This window comes from Paroedura picta, chromosome 13, assembly GCF_049243985.1.
Source record: "Paroedura picta isolate Pp20150507F chromosome 13, Ppicta_v3.0, whole genome shotgun sequence".
In the NCBI taxonomy this organism is placed as follows: domain Eukaryota; kingdom Metazoa; phylum Chordata; class Lepidosauria; order Squamata; family Gekkonidae; genus Paroedura; species Paroedura picta.
Window position 1 is genome coordinate 34,672,506 of NC_135381.1, and position 16,308 is coordinate 34,688,813.

The following is a 16,308-nucleotide window of genomic DNA, read 5'->3' on the forward strand; positions in this document are numbered from 1 at the left end:
GCAAAAGGAATGAGCCACAGGGAGGATGAAAGCAGGAGGAGATGCAAGGTTTCTGGGACAGGGAAAGCTCTCTTCAAGTCCCTCTTTCATGGTACTCATGCCCAACTCCAGTCTAAGCATAGGTTTTTGCCACCCCCACCCCCATTGCAATAATATCAGTGCCCTGACCCGGATGGCCCAGGCTAGACAGATCTCATCAGATCTCAGAATCAGGGTCAGCCTTGGTTAGTACTTGGGTGGGAGACCACCTAGGAAGTCTAGCTTGCTATGTTGAGGCAGGCAAACCACCTCTGAACATTTCTTGCCTGGAGGTCACCATAGGGCAGCTGGGACTTGGTGGCACTTTCCACCCCCCCCACTTCTCTATACCTGGCATCCTTTTTTTCAGGTACCCAATATATTTTTCCATTTTCAACAGGTCTATGGAATGTTTTGAAGTTGCTTTTAAAAACAACCCTGAAGCTGTAAAGAACAATAAGAACAGTAAGAAACAGTCCCATCACGGTCCATCTCAGGGGTGGGCAAACTGTGGCCCTCCAGATGTCCATGGACTACAATTCCCACGAGCTCCTGCCAGCAAATTCTGGCAGGGGCTCATGGGAATTATAGTTCATGGACATCTGGAGGGCCACAGTTTGCCCACTCCTGGTCCATCTAGTCCAGCCCCATCTTGCACTGCAGCCAACAGCTGCCCTGGAAGTTCAACTATCAGACCATAAAGGCTAAGGCCTTTTCATGATGTTGCCTCTGGGGATCGGTATTGAGAGGTTTACTGCCTGTAAATGTGGAGGTTCCCTTTAGCCCCTCCTTGAATCTGTCTAATCCCCCCCTTCTTAAAGCCAATTTCTCTGGCCATAAGAGCCCCCATGCCAATCACAAAAGCAGCACAATGTGGCCCCCTACAGGCAAGAAAGAGGTCTACTATATTTTTTCTCTTAAAAAAATGTTTTATTGGAAAGAAAAAAGAAAGAAACAATAAAATTTGCATCATGATAGTGTTTGTTATGTTCTCTGTTTATACCCATTTTTATCACTAAATAATAATCCTCTGCTAATATCTTAACACAACACATTCTATCTTCCTTCACACAAACGATCCAAATTAAACAAAAATATATCTAGTGACAATTTTTAAAATTCTAATAAAGACTTCCTTTAAAATAGTCTGCCTTTTTCATATTCATATTTCCAAATAAAAAAATACTTGACTGCCATTCTGAGCATCAAAAACCTTATAATTACTATTAGGCATTGTTAGATCATACATGTAAATTGCATATTATAAAATACATATTGTGAAAAATGTTTTTTAATGAAATAAATGTTAAGTATCAAATTGTTATTTCTTTAAAATGTTAAAAGAAGAAAAGCAATAATATAAAGAAGGGATAATTACAATGTCATATCTTACTATACACTTTCAGGTATGCAGGAAAGCATGATTTAGTAAATTAACCAAAAGAGGAGTCCTCCAAGAACACTAAAACGTTGAGAGCAGCTGAATGTCAATCAAAGGAGGAAAAAGAGGAGAAGAAATCTGCCCCCCCCCCCAATTGCTCATGGCCCACAAACTGTTGTTACCCCTTGGGCTTGGTCTGAGAATAAAGTCGCAGTTGGCTGAAAAGAACAATTGTTCAGCTGTCCCTGCCACTGGGACCCCTGGCTGCAGAAGACTGTATCCTTCACAGCAGGGCTGGATATCCTGGCTGTATCCTTCACAGCAGGGCAGAAGAGAGAGTTTTGGAAGGCTCTTTGATGCACCCTTACACTCCCACTCTGAAGTGAATTTTCCCCTCTAAAATAAAATGTTGTTCCCTCACAGACTGAACTGCCTGTGTAGCGACGTTTCTTTGTTATAAAATGAAGCTGAATGTCTCATCCTGTCACCATTAGTCATTTTGGCTTTTAGTCAGCCCTGAATTTTATGGGAAGGTGTAGAGCCCTCTTTTCTGTAACCTGCGTTTTCAACAACAACCAAATAGAAGATTTTATTTTACAAAAAGGAATAGAGTAGTTGGAATGAGATTTTTTTTTCCTTGCAAATCAGATGTTTTCAGTTTAGACGTTTAAAATAGTTCACAGGGTTTTCTTCCAGACGTTAAGATTTCTTTTAAAGGAAGGCTTTGTTACTGTGTTTATCCACAAACACGTCTATTTTCATTTGTCTTTGTGAGTTCCACTGAAATTCATCGGCTTCTAGAAGATGGACACTCTTTGCTAGTACTACCACTTTCTCTCTTCCTGGAAGGAACAGTGTTCCACTGACTACTGAGAAGCACTTTCTCTCACACAAGTCTGAGGAAATCATCATGCTTGATTTCTGCCTTTTTAATTGGTTATAAAGGTAAAGGCAAAGGTATCCTCTATGCAAGCACCGGGCCATGTCTGACCCTTGGGGTGACGCCCTCTAGCGCAGGGGTAGTCAAACTGCGGCCCTCCAGATGTCCATGGACTACAATTCCCAGGAGCCCCCTGCCAGCGAACGCTGGCAGGGGGCTCCTGGGAATTGTAGTCCATGGACATCTGGAGGGCCGCAGTTTGACTACCCCTGCTCTAGCGTTTTCATGGCAGACTCAATACGGGGTGGTTTGCCAGCGCCTTCCCCAGTCATTACCGTTTACCCCCCAGCAAGCTGGGTACTCATTTTACCGACCTCGGAAGGATGGAAGGCTGAGTCAGCCTTGAGCCGGCTGCTGGGATTGAACTCCCAGCCTCATGGGCAGAGCTTCAGACTGCATGTCTGCTGCCTTAATACTCTGCGCCACAAGAGGCTCTTATCCATAACAAGAGGTTATGGATCCTCCTAATTTTGCCTGAGTTGGGAGTACAGTCTCACTGCCCAAATTCCCATTGCCAAATATGTCCCACTTATCCAGACACTGTGTAGAATAGTTTTTACTGAACACTCAGTTCTCTAACTAATTTTTCCCTGAGTAGATGGTCAGCTAAGACCCTGTCAAATTGCTCTCTGAAACAGACTCCGATTCGAATCAGACCCAGACTCAAATCTCTCCGAGAGCCAGTGCTTTAATGGTTAAGAGCAACAGTCTCTAAACTGGAGAACTGGGTTTGATTCCTCACTTGCCTTCCAAATGCAGCCAGCTGGGTGACTTGAAGCTAGTCACAGTTCTCTTAGAGCTGTTCTCACAGAGCAGTTCTCTTAGAGCTCTCTCAGCTCCAGCTACCTCACAGGGTGTCTGTTGTGGGGAGAGGAAACGGAAGGCTGCTTTGGGACTCCTTTGGGTAGAGAAAAGAAAAAAAAATCATCTCTTTGCTCTTCTCTCCAGCATACAGCTAGTACATCAGCTCCCTCTCAGATGTTGTTGGCCAACCAGATGCTCAGAGCAGCCTAGCTCTCTCTGCATATTGAAGATTTTTAATTCTTTACTTATTGTCGCTACTACCTTAGCACATGGATCCTGACTTTCAAAAGGCTGTCTGTCACAGTCCCATTCCTTCACTGTTGCCAGCCCACAACATGGCAAGCTGCACATCTGCCCCATATCCCGGCTTCTACACTCCTGCTAAAGGTAGAGAGAGGCCTCTGGCCACCTACTTCCCAGCATGGCCTCCAAATGCACTGCTTTCCTTTCACATGAGCTTGCCAGCTGGCACAAGTCCAGAAGGAGGACATGATTTTAGGTGTGGACTGACCTGATTTCTGCAGCTCCCAGTTGCAGTCCATCTGGCGCTCCGCCTGGGTCCAGTACCGACTGTCTGTGAAGAGGACTGCCTTCTGCAGTGTGACCACTCCTATCCCTAGGGCAGACAGGCAGAGAGATCCAGCAGGTCTTAATTTTTAAGGGGAGAGAAATATCCAGTAGCACCTTAAGGACTTTGGTGAGTCACTGCTGCTCACCTCTTCAGCTTGCCCCAATCTCAGCTATGCATTTGCTGACTGGGTTTATACTAATGAGGGAACAGCACTTTGCACATGCTTGGAGGAATATACTAATTTATTCAGGGGGGGTGGCCGTGTTGGTCTGATGCAGTAGAACAAATTTTGTGTCCAGTGGCACCTTTAAGACCAACCATGTTTTATTCAAAGTATGAGCTTTCGTGTGCACACAAACTTCTCCAGATACAAATCACCATACAACATGGTGAAAATATGGAATATCATTTGGAATGGTGGACTGGAATGTATTTCTCTGGTCTGATGATAGAAAAGGCATAACACTGCACAACCAGTCACTCCACCTTAAAGAAAAGGATGTTGTTAGTTACCTCCATGCTTGAGAGGAGACGGAGGGAGTGTAACAACAGGGTCTCAGTTAATTACTCTCAGCATTCCACAATGAAGAAGGACACTTACACCACCGTCTTCAATTCTGATGTATTTATTTGGTTCACTGTGCTCCCCCCCCTTCTTCCAGAATTAATTCCAAGATATCCCCTGTGCAAGCACCGAGTCATGTCTGACCCTTGGGGTGATGCCCTCCAGCGTTTTCATGGCAGACTCAATAGGGGGTGGTTTGCCAGTGCCTTCCCCAGTCATTACCGTTTATCCCCCAGCAAACTGGGTACTCATTTTACCAACCTCGGAAGGATGGAAGGCTGAGTCGACCTTGAGACGTCTGCTGGGATCGAACTACCAGCCTCATGGTCAGAGCTTCAGACAGCATGTCAGCTGCTTTCCCACCCTGCGCCACAAGAGGCTCTTTAATTCTAAACAGAGACCAAATAAACTAAACTTGTTATTCCTGTTTGGCCCTTGCATCTGTCAAACATCTTCATTAAGTGGTACGTCAATTTGGTTCTCTCACTCTCCCTATATATATGGACTGGTAAGTTCCATTTTGCTGCATCTGAAGTATGCATGCACCCCAAACATAGGCAGGAATAAAACTATGTTGGTCTTAAAAGTGCCACTGGACTCAAATAATAATTTATTATCACTTGAAGACTTTTGCCCGGGGCTGAACAGTTGTGTCTTGCTTCTAATTAAATCCTGTTTCCAGAAATTCCAAACAGTATTTGCACAACTGATAAGATAAATGCTCGTTTAAAAAAAGTAGAATGCATCACTTGGGACTGATATTAATGGCCATATACAGTGGATTCAAGCCATTTATAAATCAAGATGCCCATTCCAGCCAATGGCAGCTTGACACTCAAAATACAGGCGTTCGATAATGGAAAACCAGATTTAAGTGGCGCTTCGGAAAACCACCCAAGAGTCTGCTCACTGACTAATTTCACAGCTTCTTGTTTTATACAGCAAACACAAATGCTGCGTGTACGCCAGCGGTTTCCACAGGAAACATGCAAAGTGGGGTGGGAGGGGGGTGCATGCAGCTGAAAACCGTGAAACCCTTAGAATTCCCAGGAGCACGTATACATATATTTAAATAGGAGTGCATAATATGCTGCTTACAAAACATACGTTTGCTGTGGAAAAGAAACACTGGCATATGCAGACAGAGATTGCTGCATAAAACTTGGAGCTGACCAGCCAGTCTTCTTCTAGTCATGAGGCCCTGGCTCCAGAATTCTGATGTGTGGGAGGGGAGGCTGAAATAACTCAATGAAGCAGGGGCCAGAAATCGTTCAAAGCAGACAACAATCAGCGCAAGAGAGCAACGGAGAGCCAGTCTGAGAAAGTCTATCTGCATACTATACAGCAGGGGTAGGCAAACTGTGGCCATCCAGAGGTCCATGGACTACAATTCCCATGAGCAAATGTTGGCAGGGTCTCATGGGAATTGTAGTCCATGGACCTCTGGACGGCCACAGTTTGCCTATCCCTGCTATACAGCCTTACCGATAATGGATATGTGGATTAATAATCCATAATGTCTCCCCAGCTCAAACACTAATTGTTGCCAGGCCTTTAGTAAGAAATGGAAGTAATCATCTTCGTAAGTAATATATACACACAGGTAAAAGGTAAAGGTAAAGGTATCCCCTGTGCATGCACCGGGTAATGTCTGACCCTTGGGGTGACACCCTCTAGTCTTTTCATGGCAGACTCAATATGGGGTGGTTTGCCAGTGCCTTCCCCAGTCATTACCGTTTACCCCCCAGCAAGCTGGGTACTCATTTTACCGACCTCGGAAGGATGGAAGGCTGAGTCAACCTTGAGCCAGCTGCTGGGATTGAACTCCCAGCCTCATGGGCAGAGCTTTCAGACGGCATGTCTGCTGCCTTACCACTCTGCGCCACAAGAGGCTCTAATGTAAAGGTAAAGGTAAAGGTATCCCCTGTGCAAGCACCGAGTCATGTCTGACCCTTGAGGTGACGCCCTCTAGCGTTTTCTTGGCAGACTCAATACGGGGTGGTTTGCCAGTGCCTTCCCCAGTCATTACCGTTTACCCCCCAGCAAGCAAGCTGGGTACTCATTTTACCGACCTCGGAAGGATGGAAGGCTGAGTCAACCTTGAGCCGGCTGCTGGGATCGAACGCCCAGCCTCATGGGCAAAGCTTTCAGATGGCTGCCTTACCACTCTGCGCCACAAGAGGCTCTATATACACACAGGAGCACCCTGCAATTGTTTTAGTACACGTTCTGCGCAAGGCTCACCCTTGGGTTACTGCCAGCTGTTCACCTCCATCATTTCCCTTTCTGTAAAACGTATCTCAGGATGCTTGAAGTCCTATTAAAATCTGTACCTGCCATTCTCCTGGCTATTCCCACCCACCCCCTCAATTTTGAAAGAGTTCACTGTTTTTCGAAAGAGCCACATTTGATTCTGTATCGAGGCACATTGGCCTTGAAAGCCATAAGATAGCATTGGCTCCCAATTAGTCCTTGGTGCCGGCTGAAGGTATTGTTTTGACCTTCAAAACCCCCAATGGCCTGGGATCCTCATACCTTTGGGACTGCCTCTCCCAATACAACCACCCTTGCCCCTTTTGATTTCCATCACGGGGCCTACTGCAGGTGCTTGGTCCACAAACAGCCCATTTGTCATTCACTGGGACAAGAGCCTTCTCGGTGGCTGCCCCTGCCCACAGAGCTGTGGGATCTGTTAGGATTCCATCAGGCATGCATAGCTGCCGGCTTTGTTCCATGCAGCATTTAATGAACCAAGAGTATGGGGGCACTGCCTGCCTGTTCAGATTTGTTTCCAGAGTTGATGACTAGTTGCATCTTAACAAGAATATTTTAGTGTACTTATTTGCATCTATTGGTTTTATTACCTATTCAAGTTTTAATGCTGTGTTGGGGTAAGCTGTGAACCGCCCTGAGTCCTTGGTTGAAGAGAGGGTACAGGTTATAAATCAATTAATCAATCAAGCAATCAAGCAATCAAATAACTAAATAAAATAGGATGAAGCTGCAAACCCCTACAATGGACAAAGACTTGCATTCTCTACATCAGGGGTAGTCAACCTGTGGTCCTCCAGATGTCCATGGACTACAATTCCCATGAGCCCCTGCCAGCAAATGCTGGCAGGGGCTCATGGGAATTGTAGTCCATGGACATCTGGAGGACCACAGGTTGACTACCCCTGCTCTACATGGTCAGATACTCCAGGACTGATTCCCTGGCATTTAAACATGTTGCTAAGACCTTCCTCCTCTGGACCCATATTCAGCCGTGGGTTCATGAGGCTTGGAAGCTAGCCAAGGAAGATCAGGGGAAGCAAATGGCCGGCCAGGAAAGAACACTCTTACCTAATGATCCTGTGAAACCTGACATCAAGGATAACCTCTTGTCCCGTTCTGCAATGTACTCACTCTGGGAATCAGAAAAACAACCCAAAAACTTTGTCAAAAGAGCTGAATTCTATAACTGGCACCAATTGCAGAAATTATGCAAAAATATGCAATGTGCTTCTTCTTTTCCGTGGGATCTGGCACACTGGGTTCAAGGAAATCCTCTCCTGGCAAGTGGGTTTGCTAGACTTGCCCACATTCTGTCAATCTTGACTTTGCAATCTTATAGGCTAGAAACTTGTGGGGAGACCACGTGGCTAAATAAAAGGTGAAATTCTTAGAATGATGAATTCCATGTGCTATATCAAGCACGATTGGGAAAATTCACACAGACTGGCTGCTGGTTGGTCTTCCCAAATTCAAGCCAGGTAACAGAATGTGAATTAAAAACGGTGACATTAAAACTTTTGCCTGTAAATGCTTAATCACCAAATGGCTGTCTCCAATTTCAGGAGCAGCATAAGAACCTTCTGTTTAAAAAAGGTTTTACAATGCTAAATACGCTCCACCTAAAACTTTGGAGAGCCTCCAGGGAATGGAAATGCTGACCCACTTTGCAAAGAGACTATACCCTAGGCACAGAGGGAGAGAAAGACAAGTGAGAGTCACAACCCCAGGAGGACAGTTCTCAGCCACCCTGCTTCCGTAGATGGCTATGGAGGAGACAGAACCTTTATCTTACCAGATGTGCATCTGTGGAGGGAATGATGTAAACTGTGATGTTGTGGGTATGCATGAGCTGCCGCAGGGCACTCAACCGCTCACTCGTATTGGTCACTGTAGGAGGCAGATGCTGACATTACAAAAAGAGAAAGAAACGTGGTCAATAAAGCATGGGGTGGAAGAGGAAAAGAAGCTAAGGTCTCAGGTTATTTATGCTCTCAGCACACCTCTAGCCTCAAACACCTCTTGCCTCCAGCTCTGGGAGGAGCTGCCAAAGTCCATCAGCATTTCCACATTCCCGGCCAAGTTCAGGAAATACAGACCTAGCAGACCCTGACTATTTCCAGCCATGTTTAAGGACTCACTGGAGGGGTGACCGTGCAGTTCCTGATGTCTTCTGATCCAGAGGTTCTCCGCTTGGGATATCCTGTGGCATGGCCTAGGAAGGAAAGACAAAAAAACCTTATGTGGATAAGCACTATTTGGGTGAGGTACAGAGCGGTCAAGAATTTGCTAAGAGAGTAAAAGATGCATTTGACAAATTGGGTCAGAATAACAGGCTGGCTGACACAAGCAAGTACCCCTCCTGATACTCAATGCTGCTAGATAGCTGGCCAAAGATTAAAAATTGACCCCCGGGCTCCAAAGACGACCAGCTGACCCCCCCCCCAGATTATTGCATCTGAGTTGACAACAGAAGATGTGGATGTTGATTCTGTGGTAAGATCTCCACGTGCAGCAGAATGAAGGCAGCAGTTAGAATTGGAGGTGAGTGGCGGCAAAATGGACTGCACCATTTCAGGTCATGGGTGGAGAATTTTTTTTTTAAGTTACCCCCCAGCAGCATTCCAAAGTGGTAAAGTCCACCTTATTCCTCTGCATGTGCAGCCTGGATCACCGATGTGAATTTCCTGACAGCTCATTCACACATTCTGATCACCAACGGATGCTATAGCCCAGGGGTAGGCAAACTGTGGCCCTCCAGATGTCCATGGACTACAATTTCCATGAGCCCCTGCCAGCAAATGCTGGCAGGGGCTCATGGGAATTGTAGTCCATGGACATCTGGAGAGCCACAGTTTGCCTATCCCTGCTATAGACGTTCAATGATAAAAATACACGTGTCGACCAGCCTGAAGCCATGCAAAAATATATCACTTTATATGGCTTAAATCAGTCCAGATTGATCATACTGGCTGTGAATCACAAAGCCTAACCAATTGCAGGGGTAGGGTCCTGACCTGTTTATCTGCAAATACATTCATACATGCTACTTCCAGCATCTTGCTACCCTCTCCCACTGTTGGAAAACCCACACAGAAAACAAAAAGTAGACATACATGCAAGGCTGGTTTATCCATGGAGCACATGTGCTATGGGCCCCGTGCTTCTGGGGGCCCCACACTGTGTCTCCCCCCCCAATGGAACAGGGCTGTATCCTCTTTCCTCTCCCCTTTTCCCTCTTTAAGGACCTTTGGAGAGAAACTACTTCCCACGGTTGGGGACCCTTTCGCCCTGAGTCTTGCTGCTTCTGCTATAATTGTACTTCGCTAGGGTCCTGCAAATCCTTAAATTAGCTCTGGTGCTATGGCCCTGCGAATGCTTAAACCACTCCTTCATGCATGCATCCTCACTGGCTTTTTGAACTGTCTGAAGACCCTGCAAGGCATGTTTCAGTCTTTCCTGCATTTTACGATGCACATACGAGCTGGGTAGATAAAAGATCAGGACATGACTTATGATCTTGTTAAGAACGGAGCCAACGCTGGAGCTGATCCTGCCAGGCTAACAGTCAACCCCAGAGGGTGGTTTCCTGGAAAGGGCACGCTTTGCATGGGAGCCGTTCTTCAGCAAGGATGGCGAGCCAATATGTGCCACGTTTTTCCTGTTGCCAACATCACTGGGGGAAAAGGTTGGCTGCACTAGAGAATGTGGTCAAACTGATGGCAGGCAAAAAGCCAATCTGGAGAAAGCCAGTGGAAAGAAATGGAAGCCAGAGGAATAGGGATTTCAACTTATATCCTATGCATATTGACTCTGAAACAAAGCCCATGACAACCTGGTTATAGGCCAAAATTAAACAGGGATAGTTTACCTTGTCAGTTTTCTCTCTATGCCAGGGGTAGTCAAACTGCGGCCCTCCAGATGTCCATGGACTATAATTCCCAGGAGCCCCTGCCAGCGAATGCTGGCAGGGGCTCCTGGGAATCGTAGTCCATGGACATCTGGAGGGCCGCAGTTTGACTACCCCTGCTCTATGCTAGGAAAATTTGCTCCTCTTCCTTTCTGTGTGTCATGATGCTTTGAAAATACAGAAGGCGGTCTGGCCCAGGGGGGAAATGGCTACCCCGGAAAGCAGTGGGGGAGCCTGGGTGTCAGGAGAAGGAAGAGGGTGGCATCTAGTGAGTCTGCAGAGAGTAGCTACTTAAAACACTGGGCCAAATTTTTGACATACCAAGCATAGATTGCTACTTTCGACACTGACCTAGTGACCTTGGAAGCCTTAAAAGCCAGTTTGATTCTCTGCACTGGGTTTCTAACGTTTATTTACTTTGTTTAGTCACAGAAGAGTAACTGGGAACATGAAAACCACAACACTTCGTAATTTCATAGGCTGCAGTCCTAAATCCACACTGCCCCACTGAACTCAACACAGCTTTCCAATGGGCACAGATATATGGAATCACTGGATCATAGAGTTGGAAGGCACCACAAAGGTCATCTAGCTCAACCTCCAGCAGAATGCAGGAACTCACAACTACCTTTTTTTTCTTTTGACACACACACACACACACACACACACACACTACCTTTATTGGCATAAAGCAGATTAGCAAAATGAACAGAGATAGTCAGGATACATCAATCAGTTTAAGTTTAAAAACTGAAGACAAAAATTCAGCCGTAATAAAGGTGACATTGGCATCCTTATTGCTCAACATAAATTGGCAGATCAGGTCTTTTGAATGATTTCTCCATTTGGGTAACATGCCTTTGCTGGACAATAAACACAGCTTGCTTCGGCAGCACATATACTAAAATTTGAACAATACAGGATACAGGATGACACAACTAGCTGCCCACCCACATTTACCTAGGGATACAGGGGACAGCTCTCCAAAGGCTGCTCTCCTTTCTTTGGGGTCGCAGACAGTGGGTAGGAATACAAGAGAGAGCATCTAGCTGCAATCAGCTCACATGTGGAGTTCCACAGGGAACGGTCCTCTCTCCAATCTTTTTTAACATCTTTATGCACCCCCTTGTTCTGTTGGTGCAGAGGTTTGGGCTGGGATGTCTTCAATATGCAGATGACACCCAGCTCTTCCTCCTGATGGATGGCCGCCCTGATTCTCCCCCAGAAGTCTTAGCCAGATGCCTGGAAGCAGTGACGAGGTGGCTCAAGCAGAGTCATCTGAAGCTCAAACCTTCAAAGATGGAGGTCCTATGGCTGGGCAGGAAGGGTTGAAGCGAGGAAGAGTGATTGCCCAAGCTGGACGGGGTACAACAATCAGCAACCCACTCTGCCAGAAGCTTGGGGGTGATCTTGGATGCCTCCTCTCAAAGGAAGTACAGATCATCAGAGTAGCACGGCTGGCCTTCTACCACCTGCGCCAAGCCAAACTACTAGCGCCTTTACTTGGCCTCAGAACACTTAGCCACAGTGATCCATGTGACGGCCACCTCTAGACTGGACTTCTGCAACTCGCTCTATGCAGGCCTACCCTTAACTTTGATCCGAAAACTACAGCAGGTCAAGAACTCAGCGGTCAAGATCCTCCCAGGAACACTGTGGACGTCTCACATCTGCCCCGCTCTCCAACAACTGCACTGGATACCAGTTGAATTCTGGATTAGACTTAAGATCTTGATAATCACCTTTGAGGCAATAGGTGATCTGGGTCCAGTGAGGAACCATCTCACTGTCTATAAACCCAAAAGAGGTCTATGTTCACCATGTCCAACTGGCTGGTAATCCCTGGCCGCAAGAAAGAAGAAGACTTGGTTCTTATATGCTGCTTTCCTCTAAACGAAGGAGTCTCAAAGTGGCTTACAGTCGCCTTCCCGTTCCTCTCCCCACAACAGACATCCTGTGAGGTGGGTGAGGCTGAGAGAGCCCTGATATCACTGCCCAGTCAGAACAGTTTTATCAGTGCCGTGGCGAGCCCAAGGTCACCCAGCTGGCTGCATGTGGGGGAGTGCAGAATCGAACCCGGCATACCAGATTAGAAGTCCACACTCCTAACCACTACACCAAACTGGAAGGAAGGACTCCCTGGAGAAGAGCCTAATGCTGGGAGCGATCGAGGGCAAAAGAAGAAGGGGGTGACAGAGAATGAGGTGGCTGGATGGAGTCACTGAAGCAGTTGGTGCAAACTTAAATGGACTCTGAGGAATGGTAGAGGATAGGAAGGCCTGGAGGATCATTGTCCATGGGGTCGCGATGGGTCGGACACGACTTCGCAACTAACAACAAAAACAACAAATCACTGTTCTTACTGGTGCTTCATTTGATGTTATTTTGAATTATACTCTACTTATTATTAATTATACTGAACTTATGCATATGTTTCCCCATGGTCTATGTAAACCACCCTGAGCTCATGGGAATTGTAGTCCATGAACATCTGGAGGACCACAGGTTGACTCCCCTGATAGCCAGGTCTGATTCCCCACATGCAACCAGCTGGGTGACCTTGGGTGACCCTGCTGAATTCAGATCAATTTGAACTCGGGTCTCCTCCCCCCAATTGAAACAGAAAGCCTTCTGCATTTGATTGGGGGAGCTCAGAGGGGGAAAGGGAGCAGCAGTCCTCTTCAGGATCCAGACCAAGAACGCCCCTTGTCACTCCCTGACCCAGGCTATTTAGTTGAAATTATCTGCTGCAGACCCTCCTTATCTGACCTCCTACCAGCTTGCCTTCTATGCCAGCCTGCTTATCTCCCTGCCTGTCCACTGCTGTCTGCAGGCTGGACTCCAGCTATGTGAGCAATGACCTCTTTTGATCGCTGTTGCTAAGTGGTGCCCTGAACCCCAGGTCAAAGGCTATAGAGAGAAACCAGCCATTGATCCTGGAGATGTCTTGATTTGGCTCTCGTTTAATGACCACTGACCCATCGCTATGGGAGGAACTAAATATCATAAGAAATCCTAAAGCAGGGAAGTGTTGGTAGGTGAAGGGATACTTGACTCTTTCCCCACCTGCTGATTCTTTCATTGATTTAATTCATTGACACCACCGCCTTCCTCTCCTCGCCACCTGAAGCCGCTTACACAATTCTATTCTCTTCCATTTTATCCTCACAACAGCCCTGTGAGGTAGATGAGGCTGAAAGGGAATGAGTGACCCAAGGTCACCCAGTGAGATCCAGTGGCATGAGCAGGAATTCAAATGTTGGTCTCCCATATATTAGTCCTACACTTTTAACCCCTACACCAGGGGTACGCTGGCAGGGGCTCATGGGAATTGTAGTCCATGAACATCTGGAGGACCACAGGTTGACTACCCCTGCCCTACACCACACTGGTGCCCTCCGGCAATCTTTCCCTAGGCTGTTTTTAACCTGTTTTACCTCTGGAAGATAATATGGGAATAAATAGTGGCAGAAGAGAATCAACAGACAGGCAAAGGGAAGTCCCCTGTTTCTCAACAGCTTTCCCCTATGAATGTCTCCCACCGTTACTGTGGCAAGATCACATGATCGTCGGTCCGGTGTTTACAAACGAATGTGTTGTTATGCACCGGCCCTGGAAACCAGTACAAGCTAAGCATTGCCACTTGGGCCCGTTACTGGAGTAGCCACACTGCCAGGGCCAGCATAGGGTGGCCAGCCCCATGTTGGAAAATACCTGGAGATTGGGGTGCGGAGGGAATGGAGAATGAAGAGGGGGTGTTTGGGGAGGGGAGAACCTCAGCATGGCACAATACCATAGAGTCCACCCTCCAGATCAGACATTTTCTCTAGGGGAACGGATCTGTGTTGTCCAGAAATCTGCAGACGTCACCTGGATTTTGGCAGCCCTGCCCAGCAAAGACTCTGAAAGTGGTAAAAGGTAAAGGTAAAGGTATCCCCTGTGCAAGCACCGAGTCATGTCTGACCCTTGGGGTGACGCCCTCTAGCGTTTTCATGGCAGACTCAATACGGGGTGGTTTGCCAGTGCCTTCCCCAGTCATGACCGTTTACCCCCCAGCAGCAAGCTGGGTACTCATTTTACCGACCTCGGAAGGATGGAAGGCTGAGTCAACCTTGAGCCGGCTGCTGGGATCGAACTCCCAACCTCATGAGCAAAGCTTTCAGGCGGCTGCCTTACCACTCTGCGCCACAAGAGGCTCTCTGAAAGTGGCTTGCAGGGTAAAAACAAGTTGAGGTCGGGGCTGAATAGCTGGTGCAGCGATCCTTATATCATGTGCCAAATGGACTCCAGCCCACTCAGTCTCACCCACTCACCCTGCAAGTTTGAGCAACAGAACTACCTTATCAAGCAGCCAAGGCTTTCCTCCCCGTTTTCACATTCCAGGGAAGATGTCATTGTCTTCCCAAGCATACTTACTGGGAAGGAGAATAATCCAGAACCCCAAGATGCAGCTGAAGTAGTTCATGGCCGTTCTCAGAGAGTTTACTTCTTGGCAAGGCTCGTGAAGAAAGATCAAAACATCAGGCAGATACAGCTTCGGTCGGTGGCTGGTTTTCCAAGCAAGCAAGATCCATTAACATTCCCGATCCTACGGCTCTCTGTGCCTCAGAGATCAACTTCTTCCTGCAAGATAAAGCAAGATAAAGCAAACATGGGGCATGTGATGCTGCTACAAAGTCCAAACGTTATCATTAGACAGAAGAAATTCTGTTGTCTTTTGGAACTACTTCTAGGGCTTTTTGTATCATCAAGCCAAAAAAAGCAAAACAAGCAACGAACTCAGGAGTTGAGTTGATGCCCAGAACGTCTAAAAGGGTGGAGCTACAATGGTATCTTGGCAAATGTGTGTTCCCAAACCAATTTGTGTTGATGTAACAGAGGGCGGGTTTTTTGTGCATGTGTGGCAGTGCTGAGAACCAGCTCTCCAAATCCTGAGGTTGGAATTGGTAACAATCAGGACAACCTTATATATGAGTGCCAAGCACTTTTAACCCCCCACACAAGAAAAATCAATATGTAAAAGTAACATATGGTAAGGTAGGAGCAATGGTAGGGAAAACCTCGCTGGTGGGTGAATGTGTATGCAATGTAAGCCCTCTCATGTCTACAGATTTTCTCTACAAATGCTACCCGCCAATTCCTCTCCCCTGCCTCCTTGGTTTATTTATTGTCTGGAGATCTTGGTTGGGAAGGGGAATACAGGATGGGGGTGTGTGTGTGCTGGGAGGGAGATTACAGGAAATTGCTGGGTGCTGGAAGGTTCATGAACTTCGGCACCTCTTGTTTGCCTCATAACATAGGGCCATTCCGCACTCGTCCAAAATAGCACAATGGTTACAAATTGAAATCGCTACTGTTTTGCTGTTATGCACAACGTCGTCAACAATCTGTAACACTCCTGAAACCGATCCGCAAAAAGCGCTTTGTTGTAGCGCTTTCAGGGAAATCCCAAAAAGTGGATTCACCCTCCTGAAAGCGCTACACTCTTGCAACCAATCTGCAACACTAGCGGGAAAGTTCTGTGCGTTGCCATTGTTGCGGTTTCTGCAAAGTCCCTCCCCCTGGCTCTCTCCTCTGATCTTCCGGCGAAGCGATCGCCATTTTTTTTTCTCCGAGCGAGCGGCGAGCCTTCGTTTACCCAGCGAGGCTTCCCTGGCTGCAGAGCTGTTTTAAGTCACCAAGCACGAAACAACAAACAGCTCCGTTTGCTGGTTTATTTTCCCTTTATTTTTCACTGTATTTTTGGCCAAAAATCGCACCTGTGCCGGGGGGGGGGGTTAATTTTTTTTCACTCGGGGGGAGCATGGCAACGATGAAACGGCAGCTCAAACACCACCTGCTACCTAGA

The 16,308-nt window shown here is 47.0% G+C and overlaps 1 protein-coding gene across 1 annotated transcript in view; it reads right to left on the bottom strand.

Moving 5' to 3' along the window:
- XPNPEP2 (X-prolyl aminopeptidase 2) overlaps nt 1-15,210 on the bottom strand; it is a 43,841-nt gene extending 28,631 nt beyond the window's left edge. Inside the window, exons 1-5 of the mRNA XM_077307678.1 lie at nt 14,877-15,210; nt 8,692-8,765; nt 8,346-8,456; nt 7,622-7,685; nt 3,655-3,759 (exon numbers count right to left, since the gene is read on the bottom strand). Of these exons, the coding sequence (XP_077163793.1) occupies nt 3,655-3,759; nt 7,622-7,685; nt 8,346-8,456; nt 8,692-8,765; nt 14,877-14,925 (403 nt within the window). The 5' untranslated portion in view covers nt 14,926-15,210. The remainder of the gene's footprint in view (nt 1-3,654; nt 3,760-7,621; nt 7,686-8,345; nt 8,457-8,691; nt 8,766-14,876) is intronic.
- Nucleotides 15,211-16,308: the final 1,098 nt, after the last annotated feature.